This window comes from Cryptomeria japonica, chromosome 9, assembly GCF_030272615.1.
Source record: "Cryptomeria japonica chromosome 9, Sugi_1.0, whole genome shotgun sequence".
NCBI lineage: Eukaryota > Viridiplantae > Streptophyta > Pinopsida > Cupressales > Cupressaceae > Cryptomeria > Cryptomeria japonica.
In genome coordinates, this window is record NC_081413.1 from 552,205,392 (window position 1) to 552,229,293 (window position 23,902).

At 36.6% G+C, this 23,902-nt stretch overlaps 3 protein-coding genes across 3 annotated transcripts; 1 reads left to right on the forward strand and 2 right to left on the reverse strand.

Annotated features, from left to right (window-relative positions):
- Positions 1-6,853: 6,853 nt before the first annotated feature.
- On the reverse strand, positions 6,854-8,959 carry LOC131070920 (uncharacterized). Its single transcript, XM_058006610.2, has 6 exons — positions 8,894-8,959; positions 8,459-8,665; positions 8,182-8,257; positions 7,466-8,022; positions 7,274-7,381; positions 6,854-6,937 (listed from the first exon to the last, which is right to left on the reverse strand). Exons 1-6 carry the CDS (start codon positions 8,957-8,959, stop codon positions 6,854-6,856), a joined length of 1,098 nt encoding a protein of 365 aa, XP_057862593.2.
- Positions 8,960-9,037: 78 nt separating this feature from the next.
- On the reverse strand, positions 9,038-9,916 carry LOC131858499 (uncharacterized). Its single transcript, XM_059211749.1, has one exon. The coding sequence runs from the start codon at positions 9,914-9,916 to the stop codon at positions 9,038-9,040; it is 879 nt and encodes a 292-aa protein (XP_059067732.1).
- Positions 9,917-17,387: 7,471 nt separating this feature from the next.
- LOC131070358 (disease resistance protein TAO1) lies at positions 17,388-23,759 on the forward strand. Its single transcript, XM_058005864.2, has 7 exons — positions 17,388-18,163; positions 18,320-18,430; positions 18,595-18,908; positions 21,264-21,445; positions 21,535-22,532; positions 22,626-22,904; positions 23,011-23,759. Exons 1-7 carry the CDS (start codon positions 17,864-17,866, stop codon positions 23,632-23,634), a joined length of 2,808 nt encoding a protein of 935 aa, XP_057861847.2. The 5' UTR covers positions 17,388-17,863; the 3' UTR covers positions 23,635-23,759.
- The last annotated feature ends 143 nt before the right edge of the window (positions 23,760-23,902 follow it).

Consider the following 23,902-nt stretch of genomic DNA (forward strand, 5'->3'; position numbering starts at 1 on the left):
CTATTCAAATTCCAATATTTGGTGGCCGTCAATATTTACACGCATTCAAAATATTTGATGGCCGTCAATATTTCCACCTGGATCAATTAAGGTTGCACAGGAAATTTAAGGTGTAAATTTCATTTTTATTTTTATGGAATAAATATTTTTTCAAGTTTGAATAAACTTTGTGTCATAAGACGTGGCAAGATTTATTTGATATGCATGCATTCGATATTTGGAGTTGCATGTTTGCCAGGTTTCCTAAAAACTGTAGGTAAGAAAAATAAGTTTGAAGGCTACATTATGCTTATTAGGGAAGAAAGTGAAAAGAAAATTGCAGCTCTTGAAGATTTAAAGAGAATTGCATATGTTCAACTAACAGAAAAGTTTGAAAAGGAAATTGAACCAGGAAATACTTATTTCCAAAGTGTGAAACAGGTCGATGACAAAGTGTAGAGGCACCTTGCTAAGGCAGAAACTACAAAGAAATGCGAATAAAAATTAAGCAAAGATGATCAGCATTTGTCAGAATTATTTTCGAGCAAAATAATTCAGGCATGTTTTTTAAACCCAATTCAATGAACATACCACTTTGAATATGTAACAGATTGATGACAAAGTATACCACCGCCTTACTAAACTGGAGACTATACGGAGAGAAAGCAAAATTGAATTGTTTGAGAGAAAGACAAGCATTTGTAGATTATTTTTTCTTCCGCGTACAGAGGTGAGGAGGAGTATTGAGAGAAAGACAAGCATTTGTAGATTATTTTTTCTTCCGCGTACAGAGGTGAGGAGGAGTATTGAGAGAAAGACAAGCATTTGTAGATTATTTTTTCTTCCGCGTACAGAGGTGAGGAGGAGTACTTAATATTTTAGTCAATTCCGTTTGAAATGGTGAAAATACCCCCAAGAACTTTACTTTTTTAGAAGTGTAAACAAATGGCAAGCAATTTAATTGAGAGGACACAAAATGTTACCGACTTGGCTGGTTACTTTAGTTTGACAAAAGCTTTTATGAACCACCACCATACTGCACAGGAAGCGTTTGCAAGTTAAGATTTTACGGGTTTCTTAATGTGCTACGACTGGTGTCACACTTGATTACCGGAGCAGGTAGGTTCCGTTTTATTAATAGACCTCCAGTCTCAATCCCCAATCATATCCCTAGGCAACTTCCAATTTTTAAGCTCTACTATTCTAGAGGGAAGCTTTACTCTAATCCATTCCTTTATATTACTAATATTGTTAGTCTTCCGGAGTAATATTGTTAGTCTTCCGCAGAGAGTAACATTCCACTAGCATCACTAATCTTAGCTACTGGTTTTTTTCGTGTCCATAAAACAAATACCAATAAAACAAGACATCGATGCAGAAAATCAAAAGAACGACATGATTTTAAATCTTGCAGATTGGATTTAAGAAAGAACAATAAAGTTTGTAGTCAGTATTGTAATCGTGCATTTTTAAGTCTATTCTCAAGTGGGTTTGTCCCTCGCCAGCAAAGATACAGTAACCATACATTATTATTGTTAACTATCCATCTAATCGCACCCATACGTTTCTTCCGGCCAACGATCCGTTTGCAATGCGAATGAATCCGTTTAGCTTAGAAAAATGGTGATCAAACATGCAAATTGGAACAATGCGAATGAATTTTGTTTGGCTTAGAAAAACAGTGATCAAACACGCAAATCCGAACATAATAGTATTTGCCGTACCAAGTAGAAATATGACAATGCTTGATTTGATTTCTCTGAACACAAGAGTCTTTGCCGTATCAATTATTCTGAACTGATTTTTTGTTTGACCATAATGGAGGGCTAGGATGTCCGCAATCGTCTTGCATTGGGTAACAGATGATATCAACCATAGATGGAAAATTTGAGATCGTCCATCTCAGTTAGGAGACGCCTTCGGCATAATAAAAATAAACTAGCTATTGCACTCTTGGTGTGCAATGGGTACGCCGAAGAGGCTTTGAAGGTTACTTAGGAAAAAAATTGGTCTATTTGTTGCCTACATGTGTGTAGTACATAAGGTCAATTAATAGGTCCTATAGCAAATGATGTTTTGCAACAAAGGTATTAATCTAGAAGTGCTAGCTTCAAATCAAATATGCATCTGCTTATAGGGATCCAAACATGGTTGTAAGTATAATCGGACTCCATTACCAATAGACTCATGCTATGTTTGCAACAAAGATAGAGAGGGAGAGAGAAGGAGAAATAGAGTTGGGAAGAGTGAAAGGGAGGGTGGGTAAGAACTGTACAGATAGAGATGGAGGAGAGAGGGAGAGATAAAGATGAAAAAGATAAATATATAGGGACAGAGGGGGAGGGAGAGATAAAAATAGATGGAGATATAGAGAGATACATATGAAAGATAAAGATATAGAGTGATAGGGAGATAGAGAGATGTAGAAGAAGCAATAGATATAAAGGAAGTGAGAGAGGGAGAGATAGAGAGATACATATGGTGAGATAAGAGAAAGATAGGTAGAGGGGGAGAGAAGGGGAGATAAATCAATATATAGAGAGGTAGAAGGAGAGGGAGAGGGAGAGGGAGAGAGGGATATATATATATATATATATATATATATATATATATATATATATATATAGAGAGAGAGAGAGAGAGAGAGAGAGAGAGAGAACATGATCGATGGAGTGAATAATAGATACATATATAAATAATAATGATATAGAGTAAGGGGGGATAAAGAGAGAGATTAATATATAGATATAGACTACGAGATATGGAGGGAGAGGTGAAGTTAATGAGAGAGAAAGGGAGGGAGTGATATTGATAGAGGGAGATATATAAAGATACATAGGGATAGAGAGAGGTAGATAGAGCTAGAGAGATATGGATATAAACATTTAAAGAGAGTAGTGAGAGGGAGTAAGAGATATAGAACAAGATAGATGGTGTTCATAAGAGTGGCAGATATAATAAGATATAGATATAAAGGGGGAGGTTGAGATGGCGAGATAGAGATGTGGGGGCATGAGTGTGAGAGAAGGCGACATAGACAAGTAATAGAGAGGCATAAAGAGAGGGAGAGAGATAGAAAGTTAGAGAGATCAAGATACAAATATAGATAGAGAATGAGAAATAGAGATTGTGTGTATATTAGTGAGAGAGAAAAATGAAGAGATAAAGATATGTAAATAGAGAGATAGAGAGGGAGGAAGAGAGATGAAAGATGTAGAAATGAGGAGTGAGAGTGAGAGAGGGAGAGATAGGGATAGAAAAAAGAAAGATAGATAGTTATGAGTTAGGTGAAAGACAATACAAATATATATTTAAATATATTTATTGTTTATTTTTATTTATTTATAATATTAAATTATAATTATATTTATTATATATTTTATGTATTATAAATAATTAAATATAATTTTAAAATCAATTATATTAAAGACAACATTTGCAACCATGTAGATGTCCTATGTGATGATTATGCATTTTTAATTCTTTTAATAGCCTTTAGAATTTAATTGTTCTATAATTATTACCCTATTGAGCATGATAATTATTGGCCCATATAAAATTAAATACACATTAAATTTTATTATATATCATGACATCGCAACATAGTGTATGAAAAATGTGTTAGACTACTTCATAATGATTAATATAAAGGATTGAAGAAGTTTAAATTTGAATATAAATTTGGAGTTTTAAGATTTAGATACCATTCATATCTTTTTTTAGGAATGATTCTTATCAAACTTGAATTATTTGAAAATGATTTATGCAAATAAAGTAGTAATTTTGAAATAGAAAAACAAATCTATAAAAAATGGATTCAAATAAAGATAAATAAATATAAATCAAAATCAAAAGGTAAATTAAATTTAATACATAAACATATCATTTATCAATGTATTATCACATCAAGACATCTTCAAAGAATATATACAAAATTAAATAAAAATTTACAAAATAATATTCTTATTTCACCTTTACACTTATATTTTATTAAAAAAGAAGTAAGAGTTACTTGCATGTGTAAGCCTCAAAGATCATGTGGTATCTTTGTTTTGCTCTTAGAATTTATTATAATATAATATTATTACTACTTACCAAACAAATGTTGATAAATTTAGTAGTGTTATGGATTTGAAAAAAGAGATTCCTAAGCCATGAGTTATTTAGATTGTATTTATTTATTTTATGTATAAAAAAAATAATATTTTTGAATCTGCCGTATGTGTGTTTAATTGATTTAATATTGGGTCTTAAATATGTAAAAAAGTTTTTTAGATTTCAAATTCTTAGATTGGACAAAGTGTAAATTTGCATATATACCTAATTGGATCCCCTTACAAGAATATTTGAACAAGTTATAAAGATCTAATGGGAGGCGGTAGGTGATGTGACTGTGCATCCATAAGCAGTGGGCCAAGTGGCATACATTTCTTTTTTTTTATCGATAACATTATGTAATTTATTGCTTAGAATAGAAAAGTATTACATCCAAGGAGCAGATAAACTAGTTGCACCACAAAGGGGTCATGCCCCTACTACAAAAAGGAACCCCAGAAAACACCATCCCAACATGACCCACAGCCACAAAAAGGGTCACATACATACACCAAAAACCACACACTAGACCCCGACCGACCCCAACCCTAACTACGAAACCACCCCAATGCCTCTTCTCTTGAGAAATTGGGGATACCCCTGCTGGGTCCAGCCACCTGCATCACGCATCCTCCACCTGGCACCGTTCCTGGCTTGCTTCCACACAGCAACCCATGCTCCACCACCTTTGTCGATTTCTTTGGAAGCTGATGTCGAACCAAAGGCCTCCCATCCTCGTCCAGAGGGGCCTTGGACCGAATGGAAGTCACCTTCTCGTGGATCTTAACATGTTTAGTCGACCCCAATTAACGAACAAACTTCACAATCTCAGCCCAGCCTTTCCTTGCATCCTCCTCCTACAGAGCAACTGGTCGCGAAGCCGACCAAATAACAAAAGGCTGCAGCTCCCCAACGGCCACACCAATCCTCCTACTCGAGCCTTCCGCCAACTTCATCCCCTCACCAATGACAGTGCGGGCCATCACTTCCTACAAACCTCCTGCCCATTTGGGTCTTAACACCAGAGAAGTAATATGTTGCACTTCTTCCACCATCTTCCCCACCTGCAAGGCCAAAGTAGTAAAAAGTGACGAAATGTCAAGATTTGTTCTCAGTCGCCAATCCTGAGTCAGGAATTCCTCACCAAACAACAACCTAACTGCCCTCCAGAAATCATCTCCATCCACTCTGAAGACATTCAATAGCCTAATCCTTGAGACCAAGCCACAAAACGCAGGCAATTGCCCATCTGACTCCAACAAAAAATTAGCTTCCATCCTTTCTCACAGCTGCAAAAAGGAAACCCTGTACACTCCGTCTACCACCAAGTAGTCACCACAAAATGCCAAGAATTAAAGCACAAAGGCCTTTAAGGCTGCCTCCATCACATGTCATGAGTACTTCACATGCTTCGCAGGAATCTAAACATCATCACCAAATACTCACACCGCTCGCCTCCATCATCATCCATCACCACAAGGCCACTTGCTATAATTTGTAGAACACACACCACGAGGAAAATAAATTCCCACAGAACCATGACTACAAATGGTCACTTCAAATCGAGCTCGGGTTCACTTTTCTAAAATAATCCTTTCTACTCTAAATTAGAATCAAGAGGACTACAAATTCTAAAGTCCTCAAAAAAACTAAACATATTTTCCAAAGAGCCATTTGCTCCAACATTGGATAGTTTGTCAACTTCCAAGTTTGCTTGCTGGAGGACATGAGTCACTTTAAAATCTTCAAAGTCGTTCAGCAAAAGTTGCATTCTACGCACCTGCTTGTCTAAAAGCCACGCTTCCATTCACCCTCGAGCTATCCCATTCACCACAACCTGAGAGTCTCATTCCAGATGAAGTTTTTTGACCCCCAATTTCCTAGCCATTAGGATTACTTCTAACGCTGCATGACACTCACCAGTGTTGTTCGTTCCATCCACCAATCTATTAGCACCAATGGCTAGAGTGTTGCCCCGATCATCGTGAGCAATCATCCTAACACCCAAAGCCCCTAGGTTGCCCCTCGAAGCACCATCAAAATTAATCTTAATCCACCCCTTTTCAGGCGGAGTCCACTCAAGGATTGGAAGGCCCTTGCTCTGAAGATTACCCCTCAGCAGCCCATTAACAGGCCTGAACTTAACCAAAGGCCAGCTTGACAACACACTAGCATCAAACTGAGAAAAAGGAGTCTTGGCTAAATTCACATGAGAGGCAGCATTAGAAACTAGTTCTAAAATGGCCCTCTCCAGTCTCATCAAAAAACGCTTACAATTTTCCGCTTTTCCTTCAAACACTCTTCGATTTCTTTCCTTCCAAAGTTCCCATAAAATAGTAGAGGGTAAAATCTTCCATATGGCGGCAAAGATAGAAGTCTTACCCAAAACCGGCCAAGATTCCAACCATTCACACAAGTTCCCAGCCATGGGGCCCTTCCAATTCAGTCTCTGCAGCCCAAAAAGCCGCGCTTTCTGAGCGAACTCACAATTTAACAGAAGATGGTCCACATCCTCCTCTGCCTTTTCATAGAGCACATAGCGGAATGGACCTGCAAACCCCATTTTCCTCAGACGATCTCTAGAGAGAATCTGTTTATTGCCAGCTAGCCAGGAAAAGGCTCCAACTTTCAGAAGACACACATTGTTCCAACACACCTTAGTTTCCCATTCCTTCGTCCTGGCCTCATTCTCCAAAAGAGAGACCCCCACTTTCATAGAGTAGCAGCCACTCTTGGACCCACACCAGACAATTTCATCCTCCTCCCTTGATAAAGAAATTTAACGGTTATCCAAGATCTTGCTCAGATATCTTTCCTCGTCTGCCCCCAAATTTAGAACCCGAGGATCCTTCCAACTCCATCTCTGCCCCAACAAGGGCATATCTTGCGACAAAAAATCACTCACCTTTGAGCCCCAAACCTGACTAGTCTTTAAAACTATTTGCTGGGGGGCCTGAGACTCTAGTGGTGGATGGCCATCCTAGGAGTCCTGCCAAAAGTTCGCCTTACACCCATCACCAATATGCCAGGAAAGGTGATTTGTGATCAGGCTCCTACAACTCACCAAAAAGTTCCACAAAGCTGACGGTCTTGGGGGATCTCTCACTGTTAGAATCCTTTCATTTTCCCTACTATCCAATTATTTAGCTTGTAGGATTCTGACCCATCTCTGCTTTGGTTTACTATACATTTTCCATACCAAATTAGCCCCCATGGCCTCATTAATAAGCCTCCAATCACGGAGCCCCACCCCTCCCCCTCCTTTGGGTATACAAACTCTGTCCCATGCCATGAGCGGTACTTTATCCTATTCCTGATTTCCATTCCACAAAAACTTTCTCATCTTCTGCTATATACTCTTGATGATCGAGCCTGGGAGTTTGAAGCATACCATTGGGAAGATTGGCATGGCCAATACAACTGACTTCAGCATTAGAATGCGACTAGCCAAAGAAAGCCACTTACTCTTCCATCCCTCCATCTTAGCTTTATAGCCATCTGGCAACCCTTGCCAAATGTCCATCTTACCTACTCCAGCAAAGAGCGGCATTCCAAGGAACTTACTAGGCAGTTGTCTAATCTTAATCCCAAACAATCTAGTAATAGCTCTCTGAGACCAACATTTCATATGGAAGAAAAAGATCTTCGATTTGAGCCAGTTTATTTCCTGACCAGTGGCCCAAGAAAATTTGTCCAGAACTTTCTTTATAACCGAAGCCTTGTGCATAGAAGCCACACCAAAAAGACAGGTGTCATCAGCAAACTGAGAATGAGTTGTGGAGTCCACCCCTTGAGCAATCTCAATACCCTTCCACAACCGTTGAGCTCTCTTGTGAGCAATCGACCGTCCAAGAACTTCAGCCAACAAAATAAAGAGAAAGGGGGATATTGGATCCCCTTGCTGAATACCCCTAGACGTCGAAAAGAAGCCTTGAGGGCTGCCATTGACTAAAACCGAGGTTGAGAACTGCATAATCATACTAGAAATCCATTTAATCCAAGACTTACCAAACCCAAACCTTTCCAGTATAGCCATAAGGAAAGACCTATCCACCCTATCATAGGCTTTTCGAATGTCAAGCTTCAGGATCATTCTCCTCTATCTACCCTTCATAGCCTTGTGAATAGCCTCATGGGCCACAATCACCCCATCCACAATATTCCTTCCAGGAGTAAAACCACTCTGTTTGCAAGAGATCAACTTATCTAGAATTAACTTGAGCCTGTTAGCAGCAACTTTTGTGATGATTTTGTAGATGGTGTTACACAGTGAAATAGGATGAAAATCCTCCATCCCATCCGGCTTGACCTTCTTAGGGATAAGCACCACTAGAGTACAATTGAACTCCTTTAGAACAAAGCCTCTGGACCTTCACTCTTCAACCATAGCTAGCAATTCCTCACCAAGCTCGTCCCAAAAGAACTGAAAAAAGAACACCTGAAACCCATCTGGTCCTGGTGCCTTCTCCCCACCTAACCCAAAAATAGTAGACTTAACTTCCTTCAGTGAAACAGGCTCCTCAAGCATGAAGTTGTCCTCCCTCGAAACTAAGGGAGGGATTAGCTCCAGCAGCTCAGTCTGCAAACCTGCCTAAGCAATCCCACTTCTCCACAAATTTTTGAAGAAGTCAACAACCTCTTTACCTATGCAGTCAGGGTCTTCAGTGATCATTCCATCCATAAGCCGTAGGGAAAGAATTTTATTAAGACTTCGCCTAGCTTTCACCGAACTATTGAAGAATTTTGTGTTTCTGTCACCCGCTTTCAATCAGTTTTCTCACGACTTCTGTTTTCAGTAAATCTCCTCCCTCTACAAAACTTCTCCATATTTTCTAAGAAGATCTTTCTCCGTGAGGAAGTCCACTTCATCCATTCCTTCCGCCATGACTTTCGCGTTCAAATCCCCCAAGTCTCCTTCAAGCCTTCTCTTTTCATCAAAGATATTACCAAACACTTCCCTATTCTAAGATTTTAATTTCTGTTTCACAAAGCTAAGTTTTTTGAAAAACTGAAAGGCCAAGAACCCTTCCTCCACTGGGGCCTCCTTCCACCACCCAACTACACGATCTCTAAAACTCGGTTCCCTAAACCACATCTTTTCCACCTTGAAGGGACAACGAATTGGAACTTCATCTTTCTGCACAACCAAGGAAACCGGAAAATGATCCGATCCTGAGATGGCTAAAACCTCAGCCTCAAAAACCAAAGGGGCTAAATTCCAATCCCCTGCAAGGAAGAATCTATCAATTTTTTCAGCAATATTGGAAAAGCCTCTATGCCTATTCATCCATGTGAAATTTCCACCTTTAGCTGCCACTTCAAACAAAGCATTCCCATTAACAAAAGATTGGAAGTCCAATTGTGACCGGTTCAATCTCCTCGCCCCTCCACGCTTCTCTAAGAAAGAAAGGGTGGCATTGAAATCTCCAGCGATAATTGCTAAATGCGGCCTCACTTCCTCTAAATGCTTAGAGATATCCTCCCATAATCTGCACTTATCTACAACCAAAGTCGACCCATAGATATTAAAAAGAAAACAAGAGAAATCCATGGTCTTTGAAATTACCTTAACCACCTGCCAATGCTTAGAACTTGACACAACTTCCACTTGAACAACCAATGGATTCCACAGAATGCCAAGCCCACCTGACGCCCCATCTGAATCCACAAAGTGCCCAGACCACCTCTGCCTTACCCCAGAAATACAAGCAACTGCTTCACGATCCAACTTAGTCTCCTGAATACAAATAACTTTTGGCTTGGCCTGATCAAAACCTCTTTTGATCAAACGTCTGTTGTCAGGAGCATTGTAGCCCCTGACATTCCAAGTTGGGAACTTCATTGCTGCCCAGGAGAGAATAAGTCTCTCTCGGATCTTAGAAGTCTTGTCTGTCCCTTCATGTTGCCTGCTTCCTTGAGCAACTTCTGCCTATACTTCCTTCCTCTCAAGTTGCCTTTAGACTTAGAGGGATTTATCTTAGTTTGTTAAATAGTCCTAACCTCTATCTCCCCTATTTCTACCAACAGTTCGAAAGAATCATCATTGAATCCTTCCTCCTCCTCAGACTCTAGCTCTGCTGATAATCCATTCACCTTACCTAGGGACATGTGGATGTCCTTAAAACTGATTGCTTTACCAACCACACACTGAGCCACATCTTCTGAAACTACTAGGGACTTTGCACTTAAACCCATCCCCTGTCCCTTCACCCCATCCGCCGAGGTGTTGTAGAACCTATGCTGGGTTGGAAAACCCTCACCGACTACACAATCCTCTAAAACGGGCCCAATCCCAACCTCCATTAGCTTCCCTTCTAAATGGGAACAACCACCCCCACCATTTCCCATACAAACTTGACCCACTTTCTCCTCAACCAGACAATCTCCTTGAACCTAAGAAAGCTTCACAGCTAGCTCACCCACTCCGCTCGACACCATCTCATCAGAATTTTCTCCAGCCAAACCAGCGGCCTTCTGCATCATATACTGACCTGGACAAGAGTCATGGGGTACTCCCATCCCTTCTTGCATGTCTGGGCTGTGACAAAGAACCCCATCCCTTACAACCTCTGGAGAAAAACTCAGATTGGTCTTCTGAGTGCCCAAGCTCTGGTCAACTTCCAAACTTGCTAACAGCTGCTCCTCTAGAGCACGATCTACCCTTCCTTTCCCCTTAAACCGAGACAAACAATCCTGTTTCTCATGACCCCATTCTTTACAGGACTTACATTTGACCATGATTTCTTCTATCTCTATATCTTGTCTCCATACACCCTCTGGAGATCTAATCTCAACAACCTTCGGGAGCCCTGGATGAGGCTTCCACATAACATAGATTCGGGCATACATGCATGAACTAAGTTTATCAACCACTTCATCCAACTTGATTAATCTCCCTATTTTCTCACCTATACTCTTGAAAATTTCCTCCTTCCAGTATTCATGCAAGAGATTGTACAATCTTATCCAAACAGGAATTTCCTCAATGGTGGCTTGTCTTGGGTCAAAATTAGGGGTCCAATCCTTAATACAAAAACCAACTCCCGACATCAAAAATGGCCCTGAGTCCATCAAGGCATTCTTCTCCTCAGCAGACCCGGCAATGATAAGAAAAAACCCATTAGTTAGAGATTTTATCTCGAAGTGGTTCCCCCATTCTTCATTGACCCAATTTCTCACTTTGGGGAAAGCTGGCCAATCACCTCCCCATTTCATGAAGAAATCCCTGTCATGCAAGATTTGTACCGATTCCTTCCAAGCCTCTGAGTCAATGCAAATACTGACCATCCACTTCTCAGACGTTGTCAATATCCCACCTAAGGAAAGGTCTTTTGGGGGTGCCTGGAATTTCTTCCTCAGCCTTTCCTCCGACTGCTACTTGCTCCATTTCGGAAAGTTCATATACCTTGCATGGCCCCATTTGGATTTATCTTGCTCAAAAGGGAATTGGTTTTTCCCCAAACTGAAAACCTCCCTTCGTCTCCTTCCCATCTCCTGCCAATGCCACTGATTTGATCGCGGGGGACACCATGGCCGCTGGTTCACCCTATGTCCATGATCATGTTCCCATCCTCGCAACCGAGCAGCACCTCCGCCTGGAAACCCTAGCTTCCTCCTACGCTCCTCCATTCTTTTTCTTAATCTAGAGAGAAATTTTTTACATCTTTACTTCACACTTTCAATACCAATAAATTATACAAACTAATTTTCGCATATCTCAAAAATAAATTAAGAAATTAAACCATGAGCATGCAATTTTCACCCTATCGGTATTTGTCCCATCATTAAAATATAACTGTTCATACATCCATAACCTATCCAAAAAAATATTAATTTCAAGACGAGGTATGGGAAGCATGAAGCATAAAATCATTGACCACCGACCGATTGAGCGGGCAGTGGGACCTCACATGCCTTGGATATGGGCCCACCACATTCCAGGCTTCTGCCCAGTGTTAAAGGCACCTTCCTTTTCAATCATAAATAATTAACAAAAATCCCCAATAATGCCCTATCATTTCATTACCAGAACAGCCCTTCACAATACCTGCATTCCCTAAGTGGCATACGTTTCTATTTGCAAAGATAATGTCAAGATACTTGTGCAAAGACTTTAATTACAAGATAATGTCAAGATAATGTCAAGATACTAGTGCGAAGACTTTAATTACACTTGGCCCGAATGAAACCCGGTGACAAGACAGGAGGAACAGAAAACTTAGCAAAAAGTGAAGTTAAAAAGTGAAATCTAATGGTAAAAAATGTTCTAATCCTCTTGCATGTGCTCTAGAGTGTTATAAACCATTAGATTAGAATATTAGCTCTTTCCTTTCAAATAAAGAGTCACCTTTGGTGAAATAATAATAGCTAGCAATTGCACCTTGGTGTGCAATGGATATGCCAAATAAGCATAGAAGGACAATTGGAGTAAATTTTGATTATTTTTTTGCCTACATTTGTGTACTATATGAGGTCAATTGGTTGACCATTTATCAAATAATATTGTTTGTCCAACATAGGTATGAATGGAGAAGTGATAGCGTCAAATTAATTATGCTTCCACTTACAAGGATTTAAAGATGATTGAAAAATCTTTGAATTAGGAAGATAATCAGGTTCAATTACCAACAAGGTCATGTTATATTTGCAACAAGGAGAGAGGATGATGGGAGAGATAGAGGGGTAAAGAGGGATATAGAGAGAATGAGAGGGAGAGATAAAGAGAGAGATAAGACAAAGAGACATAGAGCTAGAAGAGATAAGTATAATGAGAGGGAGAGAGAGGGGGGGAGAGAGAGAGAGAGGAAGAGATGGAAAGAGATGGATCATTGTAGGAAGTGATATAAGGAGAGGAGTAAAGAGAGGAATAGTATAGGGGTAGAGGGATATGGAGAGATAGATATAGAGAAGCAAAAACATGTAGGTATAGAGGTCTAGGAAGAGGGAGAGAGGGAGACATATCTAGAAATAGAGGGGTGGAGAGAGAGATAGAGGGAGAGGTAAGGTAGATTGATGTAGGGGGATAGAGAGGGAGATGAAGAGGGAGAGATAAATATAGATATAGATATAGATATAGATGATGAGATAGAGTGATAGAGAGACAAAGATATGAGGAAATACAAGAAGATAGGGACAGAGGAGAAGAAGAAGAGGAGGGTGGACAGAGGGAGAGATATAATTTCTACATCAAGAATAAAAATTTATAAAGATTTACTTTTAACACAATTTAATAATGACATTATATGAATAAATTAAATTAAATATTATAATAATATTACATATGTATTCACCATTTAATAATAATATAAATTCAATAATAATTTTTAAAAATCTCAAAATAACATTCATAAAATACCAGATAAAAAATTAAATAAAACACCCAATAAAGAAACTAATCGAGTGGCTTAATATTTTGTATGGGAAAATCAAAATAAGATGTGCATAAAAAGGTATGAGAAAATTAAATAGATAATTGGTTAGTGAAGAACTCCCTTTGGTAAACTCCCCAATATGTGGTACTAGGTAAAAAAGTAAGTTATCTACTTTTTAATACAATGAATGGAAAGTAAAATGAAAATTCGATACCGGCAGGGAGATGAGAGAAGTTTATTGCGTGTTCATCGATTCACGTGAGAAGTGCTACGTAATATGAATATTTATGCGAATTCTTTTGTAGGAAAACCGGTGATGGTAGAATTAATGGTAAAGTAGTATAAATACTACTCACATCCATAAATTTTGGAAATATAACAATGTACCTAATAGACACAATATTCTATATATTAATGGTTCATTTTTTGAAATTTGGAAATAAGGAAGAAAGTTGCTCTAAAGTGAACTACAATTAGAGAATAAAAATTAAAACGTGTTATGTGGCTTTTTGTGCATAAGTCAAATTTCAAAACTATATAAAATTAGAAGTAAAGAATAATATATTAGTATGTTGTATTAGAGTTTTTTTTCTTATTAAAGTTGAACCTATAAAATTGAAAAAGAGATATAATCAACATGTAATCAATAATAAGTCTTATGGAAATGAGAGCTAGAGCGAGGGCAACAAAAACCCTAGCCACTAATGATGGAGGAGGGTCCTCTGGTTCTTGAGCCTATGAGGGTAGCTCAGAGAATGAAGAATGTGATGGTGAATATCCTACATATGATGAAATGGTGAAGAGTTGCTTTGACGTGCTTCTTTAAATGGTTCCTCCAATGATGTGCTCATAAAAGGGCCAAAAATAGCATGAAATCCCTATTGTCAAGGTTATAATATGTTGTATGTATGTTACTCTAAATCATAGAGCGGTTGAAGGTAGGGAAGGATAAACATGCATTTAAAGTGGTAAAGAAGAAGTTGGGGAAGCACATGAAAGCCATGAAGAAGTGTGAGGAGATACCTAATGTTATGAGAAAGATGATCTCATGTAATAGTTTTGACAAAGGTGGCATGTTTCTCAAGGATGAGGAATGAGAGTGATTGGAGATAAGATTCAGGACCCAACGATGACATCATGTGTCAATCAATAAATGTGGTAGATTAAATTTCATGATCACAAAAATTAATCATCTAAGTAGCATGAGAAATTTTTGAATTGACACTTTAAGGTGTACTTTGTGATTCAAATGGTCAAGATGAATTACATTGTATTGCATACTTTATTGGCTACTTTGAGTCATTGATCTAACATTATTATTGATTTAGCTTCTAAATCTAAATTTTGAATCTTAACCCCTTTCTCATTTCTTAAATTTCTCATCACTAATCCTTAAGATAGGCTTGTCATGGTGAAATCATACAATTATAATAAATGTATCAGATATTGAATATTTATATATCAAAACATGATCGAAACAAAATCTTTGAATAAAGAAGAAACACACAAAGGAAATGGTATCATATCAAATAAATCATGTTCTATCCAAAATGAATGCAAAATAATAAATCCCCTGACATCTCCTAGATAGTCAACACATAATAATATAGCAAAAATCTTAAGGTAAAACATTGCAGTTGGGCCATTTCAACACCTCTAATTCTAGTGCCTATTGGTAAGTAAGTATGTTACTAGAAACAAAAACCACAATGACAATGACAACATGATAAGAAATATAATATTTAGAGGTTGCATATAAAACAATTTTATATACATGTTTTCAAAAATAAATTTATCATAAAATTTCATCCTCCATTAATAAAAATATGTGTTCAAATTAAAATTTTAATTAACTATATCTTATAAAAAAATACAGAAATAACTTTTTGAATGTTTTTTAAAAATAATTCAAAATAATAATTATATTTTTTAACTTTGATTATAATAATTTATAATAAAAATAAAAATAAAAATTATAAAACAAAATATCATTAAAAATAAATATAAATAAACATTACATGATAAAAAGACTTTTTTTAGAAAAAAAAATTGATACATTTTTAAAAAGTAGATGATAATCTTTTCAAAGATGTTTAAAACGAATACCTATACACATAATTTGGAGAAGTTTCAAATTTTTTAAAAATAAAATAACTCATTCGCATTTATGGAGGACAAATCATATCATCTCTAATTCGCATTTATTGTGGACAAATCCAAGTCATGGCACTAGGTACTCAAGTCCCTCAAAACCAATAATATCGTAAAAAAAATTGTTCATTCTTGGGCAATTTCCCGATGGCTAATTTGATTCAAAGGACACGTACATCAGAGTAGACAGAATCGTACTGAAAAATAAATTTTGGCAATCACAAAGAATAGATGTGACATGTGATAGCACGTATCGTAGGGAATAGAGGTGATGATTGACGTAGGCTGGAAGCGGATGTATATGACGGTTAATCTCTTTCCTTTGACAGGTGGAAACGACGAGGTGAAATGCCAGGTAAAAATAAAGTCCGTTGTGCATGGTACTGTCAGGGTGAGGGAAAGTTGCACCTCTTTCCTTTGACAAGTGGAAACGATGAGGTGAAATGCCACGTAAAAATAAAGTTCGTTGTGCATGGTACTGTCAGGGTGAGGGAAAGTTGCACGCCTACCCGTTAGGGAGGAAAAAATGGTTCATTCGTCTCGAAAACCGTAAAGCCAATGAGGAAAAATCGACGAACTAAATAGCTACAATCGTCTTGCATCAGTTGTCGTGAATTTTGAACCATTGATGGACAAAAAGGAGCTCATCCATTTCATAGTAGGAGACGCCTTCAGTGTAATGATTTGATAAAATAAATAATAATGATCTAATAATTTTATAATTGAAGAATAATTTATTTAGAATCAAATTAAATGTAATATAATAATATATTTTAAACTTTAAAAATTAAAGCTTTCAGATATCTCTCGGCTTACTTTATATACATAATAATATATATATGCTAGTTAAGATTAGAGTCAGTAGACATAGTCATACCAAATAACAAAACTGACTTTTGATGAAGAACACAATGAAAATAACATAACATGCACAACATCATAAAAACATTAAATTATAAGTTTTCATAGTTATATTCATTTTTTTCTCACATAACCAAAACAATATTGATTTCTTCCAACTTTTATCTATTCTCCAACATATTACCCAAACTCATATCTCACTATCAACATAACCATTGCATCTCATTGAAATGTAGAAAAAAAAAATTTATAGTTGACTGTATACATTGATTGCAGTTATACCTCTGACCAAAACTTCAGAATAAATTAACTCTTTCTATTCCTTATACACAAGGAAAGCTGATGACCAGGTTATTTCAGATTTGACCAGGATTTAGTTTAGCAACACACTTATTACTTGTGCCCAGCAATTAAATCAATCCGGAAAGAATTATCTTTAATTCACTCCGGCAATTGGTATGAACACTGTGGCACGGAAGGTGGGCCTATGAAGTTGACATAAATCAACTTCCATTATTGTCCTTTCAGTAGGCTGGCTATTCTTGATTTGTCAGAGTTCTGTGCTCTTTCGATCATGATGGAACACAGCTGGTTCGGAGTGCAATTCTATCTTTTGCCCACATTGATAATTGATGAAGAATGAGCCACTTTATAGATAATTCAAGCATTTTTAGGACAGGGAAACTGTTTGACAATAGCCTGTATACATTGATTGACAGAAGGCAGGCCAATGAATTTGACATAAAGTTTGCCTTTCCCACATGTTGAGGAAAGCTACATAAATTGCGCTTGCTTTTTTGACTTGCCAAACTTCCGTGCTCTTTCCACCTTTGGCCCACATTACAATCGATGGAAAATGAACCACTTATAGATAGCCTATTTTCATGTCTACCACATACACATTTTCTTTCTTATCTCTGAGTCATATACAGCACAGAACACAGTCGTACAATTGAAAGGATAGGAGAAAATTATCACCTAGATACATTGCGCTTGCGTTTTTCACTTGCCAAACTTCCGTGCTCTTTCCACCATGGTGGAACCAGCTGGGGTGCACTTCTATCTTTGACAATTCATGGAAAATGAGCCATGGGTTGTTATAAAAATTTGAGCTGGACTGCAATTCTCTCTTTGTCCCATATTCACAACCGATGAAAATGAACTTGGGATTATGTTAATGTGAATGGTAGTAATAATAAAGTTGAGCGGGATGCAATTTTATCTTTGCCCCACATTAACAATTCATGGAAAATGAGTCATGGCCTCCTATAAATACCAGATCTGAAAGAGGGGAATGCCAAAGAGAAAAGCCCTTCTTATTCAGCTGGATTCATCTTCTCTAACAACGAAGATAACAGCACCACTTAGATTTTATTTATTCTCTGTCTTATTTCGTCACTATTAAGATGGCCAAAGATTTATGTTCTTTATGCTGCTGCTCTTGCTACAGTTTACAGTCCCCTTCTCAGCAACCTATTCAACAACAATCTCAACAATCTCTTGTACAACCACCACCCATCTCTATCTCTTCACCTCCTCACCAGCAAAGCATTACAGGGCATTCCACCTCCTCCTCGCCTTCACAACCTTCTGAACATGAGGGCACTGCCACTATGACCGATTTTAAGAATTTTCTGCAGAAGTTCAATGATATAAGCCAGATTGAGGGTTTAATTCCGGTTTTAGAGGAGCTATTGAAGATCGCGGTAAATTATCTACACATACGTTTTATATTGTTAGAAATAAAATCTTGTACTATAGGAATTTAGATGCAATTCTACTTTTTTAATTATCTTTTCCCTAACAACAGTTTTAGAATTTTAATTGTACTATAGGAATAAATATGGTTTTGTCTTATACAGTCGGGAGAGAGGAGTGATGGAGGATCTAATACAGCGGCAGCTTCTTATATCCATGATGCCCAAAGAATCCTGGAGATGCTAGATACACGCATTGGCAAGCGTCCTGTAACGGTAAAATTTCAATTTCAGAACTATATAGTTAGCTGGTGATAATACTCCTCTCTGATTTGCTCCTAGCCAGTTATAAATGGTTGGATGGCTGTAACTCTAAACATTTGAAAGATAAATTCTTTCGCTTGTCATATCTAATATATTCTTGGATAATTTCTGTACAGAAAAATCTTACGGATAGCGTAATTGAAGAGATTGAAAAAGTTTGTATAGAAGTACTCAAAGGCTCGGAGAAAATTCCTAAAGTAGGAATGGCACTTTGTATGTTGGGATCTGTATTGGAGAGATTTAGTAAGATGTCTGACAACAAGAGTGAATACCTTGTAGTTTTGAAAAGGACGCTTAATCTTGGGAAGCAAATTCTGCAGTTAAATGAGCAAATTCCAGAGCAGAAGAAGAAACTAAATGAGGGAATTCGGTGCATTATTGAAGGAAGCATCATGTGCATCTCCCAACTTGCAAGAGCCAACATTTTCAGGTCAGTTCAACTAATTTGATGTAGACAACTTTTGTTGCTACAAGTAATATTTTAAACGACCTTTTAAGAAAAAAAATACTTTTAAGCAAATTAAAGCTTCAAAAATCTTCAAAAATCTGATTGTTAATTTTTTTTCCTTTTTCCTTTTCCTTTTTTTTTTTTCTGAATGATGTTGGATTGATTTTTCCTCATAATGTTAAGAGTTTGTGAGTGTAGTTCCTAGAACCATACTACATAAGAGTTTGTGAATATAGTTCTCACAAATTTGAGCTAGATGATAGAACTATCCATTTTGAGTTGAAATTAAATATCATTGCTATTTGTTACATTCAAGTACTTACTGATTTATAGATCATTTGTAGATCATTATTTCTTGCCAATGTGTTCCTCCCACTTCTACCTGTTCCCCTCCATTCCTTATTGCTTGTTTTTTCTTTTAACAGAAAAAATTTAGCTGCTGCCATCATTTTCTTTAGGATTTCTTCTATTCCTAGTTTTCCATGTAGAATCCTCCTTTGTTGCACACCCCTTTACCCTTGTAATAACAAGGACATCATAATTTGGATTTTGATCTCTCCTCACAAATCTGAAATTCATAGTCAAAAGGGTAATGGAGCTTTTCTACAACTCTTTCAAATTCATCTATGCAGAACCCCTTAAACGTTTTGTTATTGTTTGTAATGCTTATAAATTCAGGGAACACAAGATTTGGGGTTACTTTTTTCTATGAAAAGAAAAAGTACACCTTGTTTTGCCGGCTCTGTCCTCTAGAAAATCGTGTGTTCTCTGTTTTGCTAGCCTTGCCCTCTCGAGAGTCGTGCATTCTCTGGTATTGATATTTGGGAATTGCCTCTGCAACCACCTACAGTCCCAATCATCGAGCGCCAAAAAAACTATGCATAAATATAGTGGGTAAAAAATGTTAATTGGTTTACACAGCAAAACGAAAAAATCTTGAAATAAAAGTAAATTGTGATTGGCTGTCTAAAATTGTTTTAATGCAGATCTCTCCCCTATAGTTCCTTGGCAGGAACTAATAATTTTATAGGGAAAAAAAAACAGAACAAATATTTTTCTATCATTTTCTTTTTCAAAGCAGAGATGGTTATCTTCTCTTCTTTGATGATTTATGGGAATTTTAATGTGTTCTTTTAATTGCATCTTCTCTACTCTGTTTTTTAAAGCTAATATGAATTCATCAAATACAAGCCCTCCCAAAGATCTCAATTTCTGTTGTAGCTTTATTCCGTACAAATGCAACATCATCTTGGACCACCTCTAATGACGGTTTACATTCCTTTTCATTGCAATCTTTGAACTTTTCTATTATCCCACTATTATTATCAATATTTTACTCTTCTTCAAAGTAACATTCCTCAACATCTTCATCCCATTCATCCATCTCCTCTCGCTGAAATGCTTTTCCAATCACATTTAAGCATTGATAATTCTATTAATTCATCATGAGAGTTAGTTTTTCCCTATTCTAGTAGTTCTATTCCTTGACTAATCTTAGATTTTATGGTTTTCCTCTTTGAAAACTACTCTTGCTGACAAGGGAGTATTTATTGTGACCATTTTTTCAATTTCTCACTCCTTCATTGCCTCTTACATTTTTTTTTCTTGCTTTCTTATTATTGCTTGACTCATAGTACATCAATATCCACCATAACTCCTTCAACTAAAATTCTAATTTTTATAGCTTCCTTTTCTAGCCTTCTATTTTCTTGTACCCTTGCCTTTGTCTTTTTTGTTATTTCAACTTGATTATTCTCTTTTTCACATCCTAATACAACTCTTTTGTATCAAGAACCATAACCACTATTGCCCTCTAAACTATTCAGAATTCTTATTATGAACTATCTACCCCTATACCTAATATCAAATTGATACAAACAATGTTTACTGATACAAGTAGACTATAATCTAATTGTTAATGAATTAAAATACAACCTACAAATGAAAAAGAATGAATAACTACTTATGCAAACATTAATTTTATTGTGTACTCTATAATCTATAACTTATAATGATTCTATGTAGAATAATATATTATTACAAAAAAAATAAAAATATATAACATTTATAATAATCCTTCAAAAGAAAATAAAATAAAACGAAGTCATAATAGACTATAACATATATAAAAAATATTTTAAAAATATATATTTTTAATTATGTCTCTAATCTATCCTCTCTCCCTCGGTAACTAAATAATCAATTTGGATTTTAGTTATAAGTGGCCTAAATAATAGTAAGTCTTGTTTTTCTCTCTGGAATCATTATATGTCTCTGTGTTGAGGATCTATTCAATCAACACATTTAATGTAAATCCAATGTCTGGATTGTGTGAAGGTTTCTTACCGCTACAGTGAATGCCGATACTTTAAAGGCTTTTCAACTCAAAGTAGACCGCTTCTATGATGACATCCAATTATCGACTACAATTGCAATAGGGAAAAGAGTAACTGACATTGGGGACAGAGTGCCCAAGATTGCTTCACAATCTCGGAAAATCTATGCATACCAACCCAGAGGTAGGATATTTTTCAACTAGAATGATATTTTCTTATCATGTTTAGTGTTTGTCACAAACTTTGACTGAGTTTCTCCATAAACTTTACAGTTGGAATTGAGAGGGCACAGGAAAGTGTAATTGAGCTCCTTGATTTGAATGCACAAGACGCAATACCAATTGTTGTGGTTGTCTATGGTTTCGGTGGGATTGGTAAGACCACACTCGCTGATGCCGTTTATGCCCACCTCAACCTCCAATCTTATAAGCATTGCAGAATTCATATGGATCAAGATTGTACCTACAATGATCTGAAGGGCCTCCAGCAACAGATTTTGTATGGATTGTTCGGCCAAAACTTGCAATTGAAAAACTGTGATGAAGGACGGGGAGTTTTACAATCATTTTTCATAGACAATGCTAATCAGCCTTTATTTCTATACATTGACAATGGTCTCAAAAGTACAGATCTTGAGCAACTTCTACCTCAAGGCTTGGGTAGTTGCCTCCCACCAAATAGTAGAATATTTATCACTACTAGAAATCTCCGAGAGACAGATATATTTGTCGATAGAGATATTCAACGCCGACAATATGATGTGAATCCTCTTCCAGAGATAGAGGTTAGAAAACTATTGTTGAAGAAAGTCTCAGATTATAATGATGAAAATAATATAGCCAATCTCCTTAAGCTGTGTGGTGGTGTTCCGCTTCTACTAGAATTAGCTGCTTCACAATTGGCTATAAACAGCGGAAATACAAAGAATATAGTGTTAGAGATGCTTAAACAAGAAGAAAAGGTCAAGGAGAGAGATATAAGTGACCGCATGGTTGGTTTTGTGTATGATAGACTCTTGGAACCAGTTCAAGAGGCCTTTTTAGATATCACATCCTTCTTTTATAAGGATTGGGCAAGTGAAACTGTGGCCAGCATAGTTGGAGAGGAGGAATTCAGAGGTCTAGAAGCTGCGTCATTTGTCAAGACAGATGAATACGGTAATGTGATTGTTCATGACATAGTTCGAGCAAGAGGAAAAAAGCTGTCAGAGCAAGAGGGAAACAGAATCACAGACCCTGAGACTTTATTGGAGTGTTTAAAAAATGAAGAGGTATGGCATACTTACAATTGCTTGTCATTAATATTATGAAAATGCACTGGTTATTCACAATCATAATGATGTTTATGGTTTATTTTTGTGCAGAAACTCAAAAAATTAAAAGGCATTTATTTTGATGAAGAATGTGAACAGCATTCAATCGAAATTAATTGCCATCATCTTAATCGTATGAGCAATTCGTTAAGAGTGTTATATTATGATCGATCGCAAATAATATTCAGGGACAAATGTCATAATCCATTTCAACAAGTCAGATGCCTTGCAATTAATGGTGATGTTCCTGATTTACCAATGGAGTTCGAGAAACTTGAGCGTCTCACCTACTACGATGGCCCATTGACGCAAGGCATGAGTTTGTATGAGGTAAGATCTGCCTTCTCCAGAGCATATTTATCATTTCAATTAGATTTCGTTATTTTATATAATAACATTTGACAACCTTTTTCACGATTATTGTGCAAATATGTAGTTTCCTCGAAGCCTGCGCATTGCGCACATTGAGGATTATTCCGAGAACAGAGTTGCATATTCTAAAATTCCTCCCAAAGTCACTCCAGCTTCTTCGCTTGTAACATTAGGCTTATATGGTTTCAAAAATATGCAAAGGTTGCCAGATGGAGTGGAAAAGCTAACAAAGTTAGAGAGATTAATTTTATCGAATTGCCATCAGCTAAAGGAACTTCCTTCCAAATTGGGAGATCTCAGCAATCTAAAAGAGTTGATACTAATTTACTGCTTTGAATTGAAAGAGTTGCCTTCAAACTTTGGGCAACTTAGCAATTTGAAAACTTTGCGAATACGGTCTTGTTCTGCATTAAGTGCATTAACTTCAAACTTTGGCCAGCTCAAAAATTTAGAAGAGTTAGACTTGTACAAGTGTGATGGGTTAAAAGAGTTGCCTGCAGACTTTGGTCAGCTCAAAAATTTGAAAAAGTTAGATTTGGCAGGTTGCTCTCGGTTAGAAAAATGGCCAGTAAGCTTTGGGGATCTACCAGAGGTGAAGGAGATAAATTTGACACTCTGTTTCTTTAAATTAAAAGATTCATTGCCCGATAATTTTAAAGGAAATAATTGTACAGTTTTGGGATTATGAAGAAGATTTTTTAAAACAAAATTAAGAACGGAGTTCAAAGAATGTAATTAAATAATTCACCTCTCAATTATTACTTTGAGGGGGCTTTCCATTATTTATAATATTTTTTTATATAAGGTTTGTGATTCTAAATGGTTTTCCATTTTATTTAAGTTTTCTATTATATTTAATTTATTTTATTTTTTTATAAATTTAATATATCGATCTTTATTAATTTTTATAACGGTAATCAAATTTTAAATAACAAATAAATATATTAGTTTTTATT

Bases quoted from the DNA above. Each gene is read 5' to 3' on its own strand.
- LOC131070358 (XM_058005864.2), top strand. From the start codon at position 17,864: ATGGCCAAAGATTTATGTTCTTTATGCTGCTGCTCTTGCTACAGTTTA. The intron at 18,431-18,594 runs GTAAAATTTCAA...ATTTCTGTACAG, and splicing joins TTGGCAAGCGTCCTGTAACG to AAAAATCTTACGGATAGCGT. The intron at 22,533-22,625 runs GTATGGCATACT...ATTTTTGTGCAG, and splicing joins AGTGTTTAAAAAATGAAGAG to AAACTCAAAAAATTAAAAGG.
- LOC131858499 (XM_059211749.1), bottom strand. From the start codon at position 9,916: ATGAAGTTCCCAACTTGGAATGTCAGGGGCTACAATGCTCCTGACAAC.
- LOC131070920 (XM_058006610.2), bottom strand. From the start codon at position 8,959: ATGGCGGAAGGAATGGATGAAGTGGACTTCCTCACGGAGAAAGATCTT. The intron at 8,666-8,893 runs GTTTTGTAGAGG...GGGATTGCTTAG, and splicing joins TTCTTAGAAAATATGGAGAA to GCAGGTTTGCAGACTGAGCT. The intron at 7,382-7,465 runs GTATGCTTCAAA...AATCAGGAATAG, and splicing joins CCATGCCAATCTTCCCAATG to GATAAAGTACCGCTCATGGC.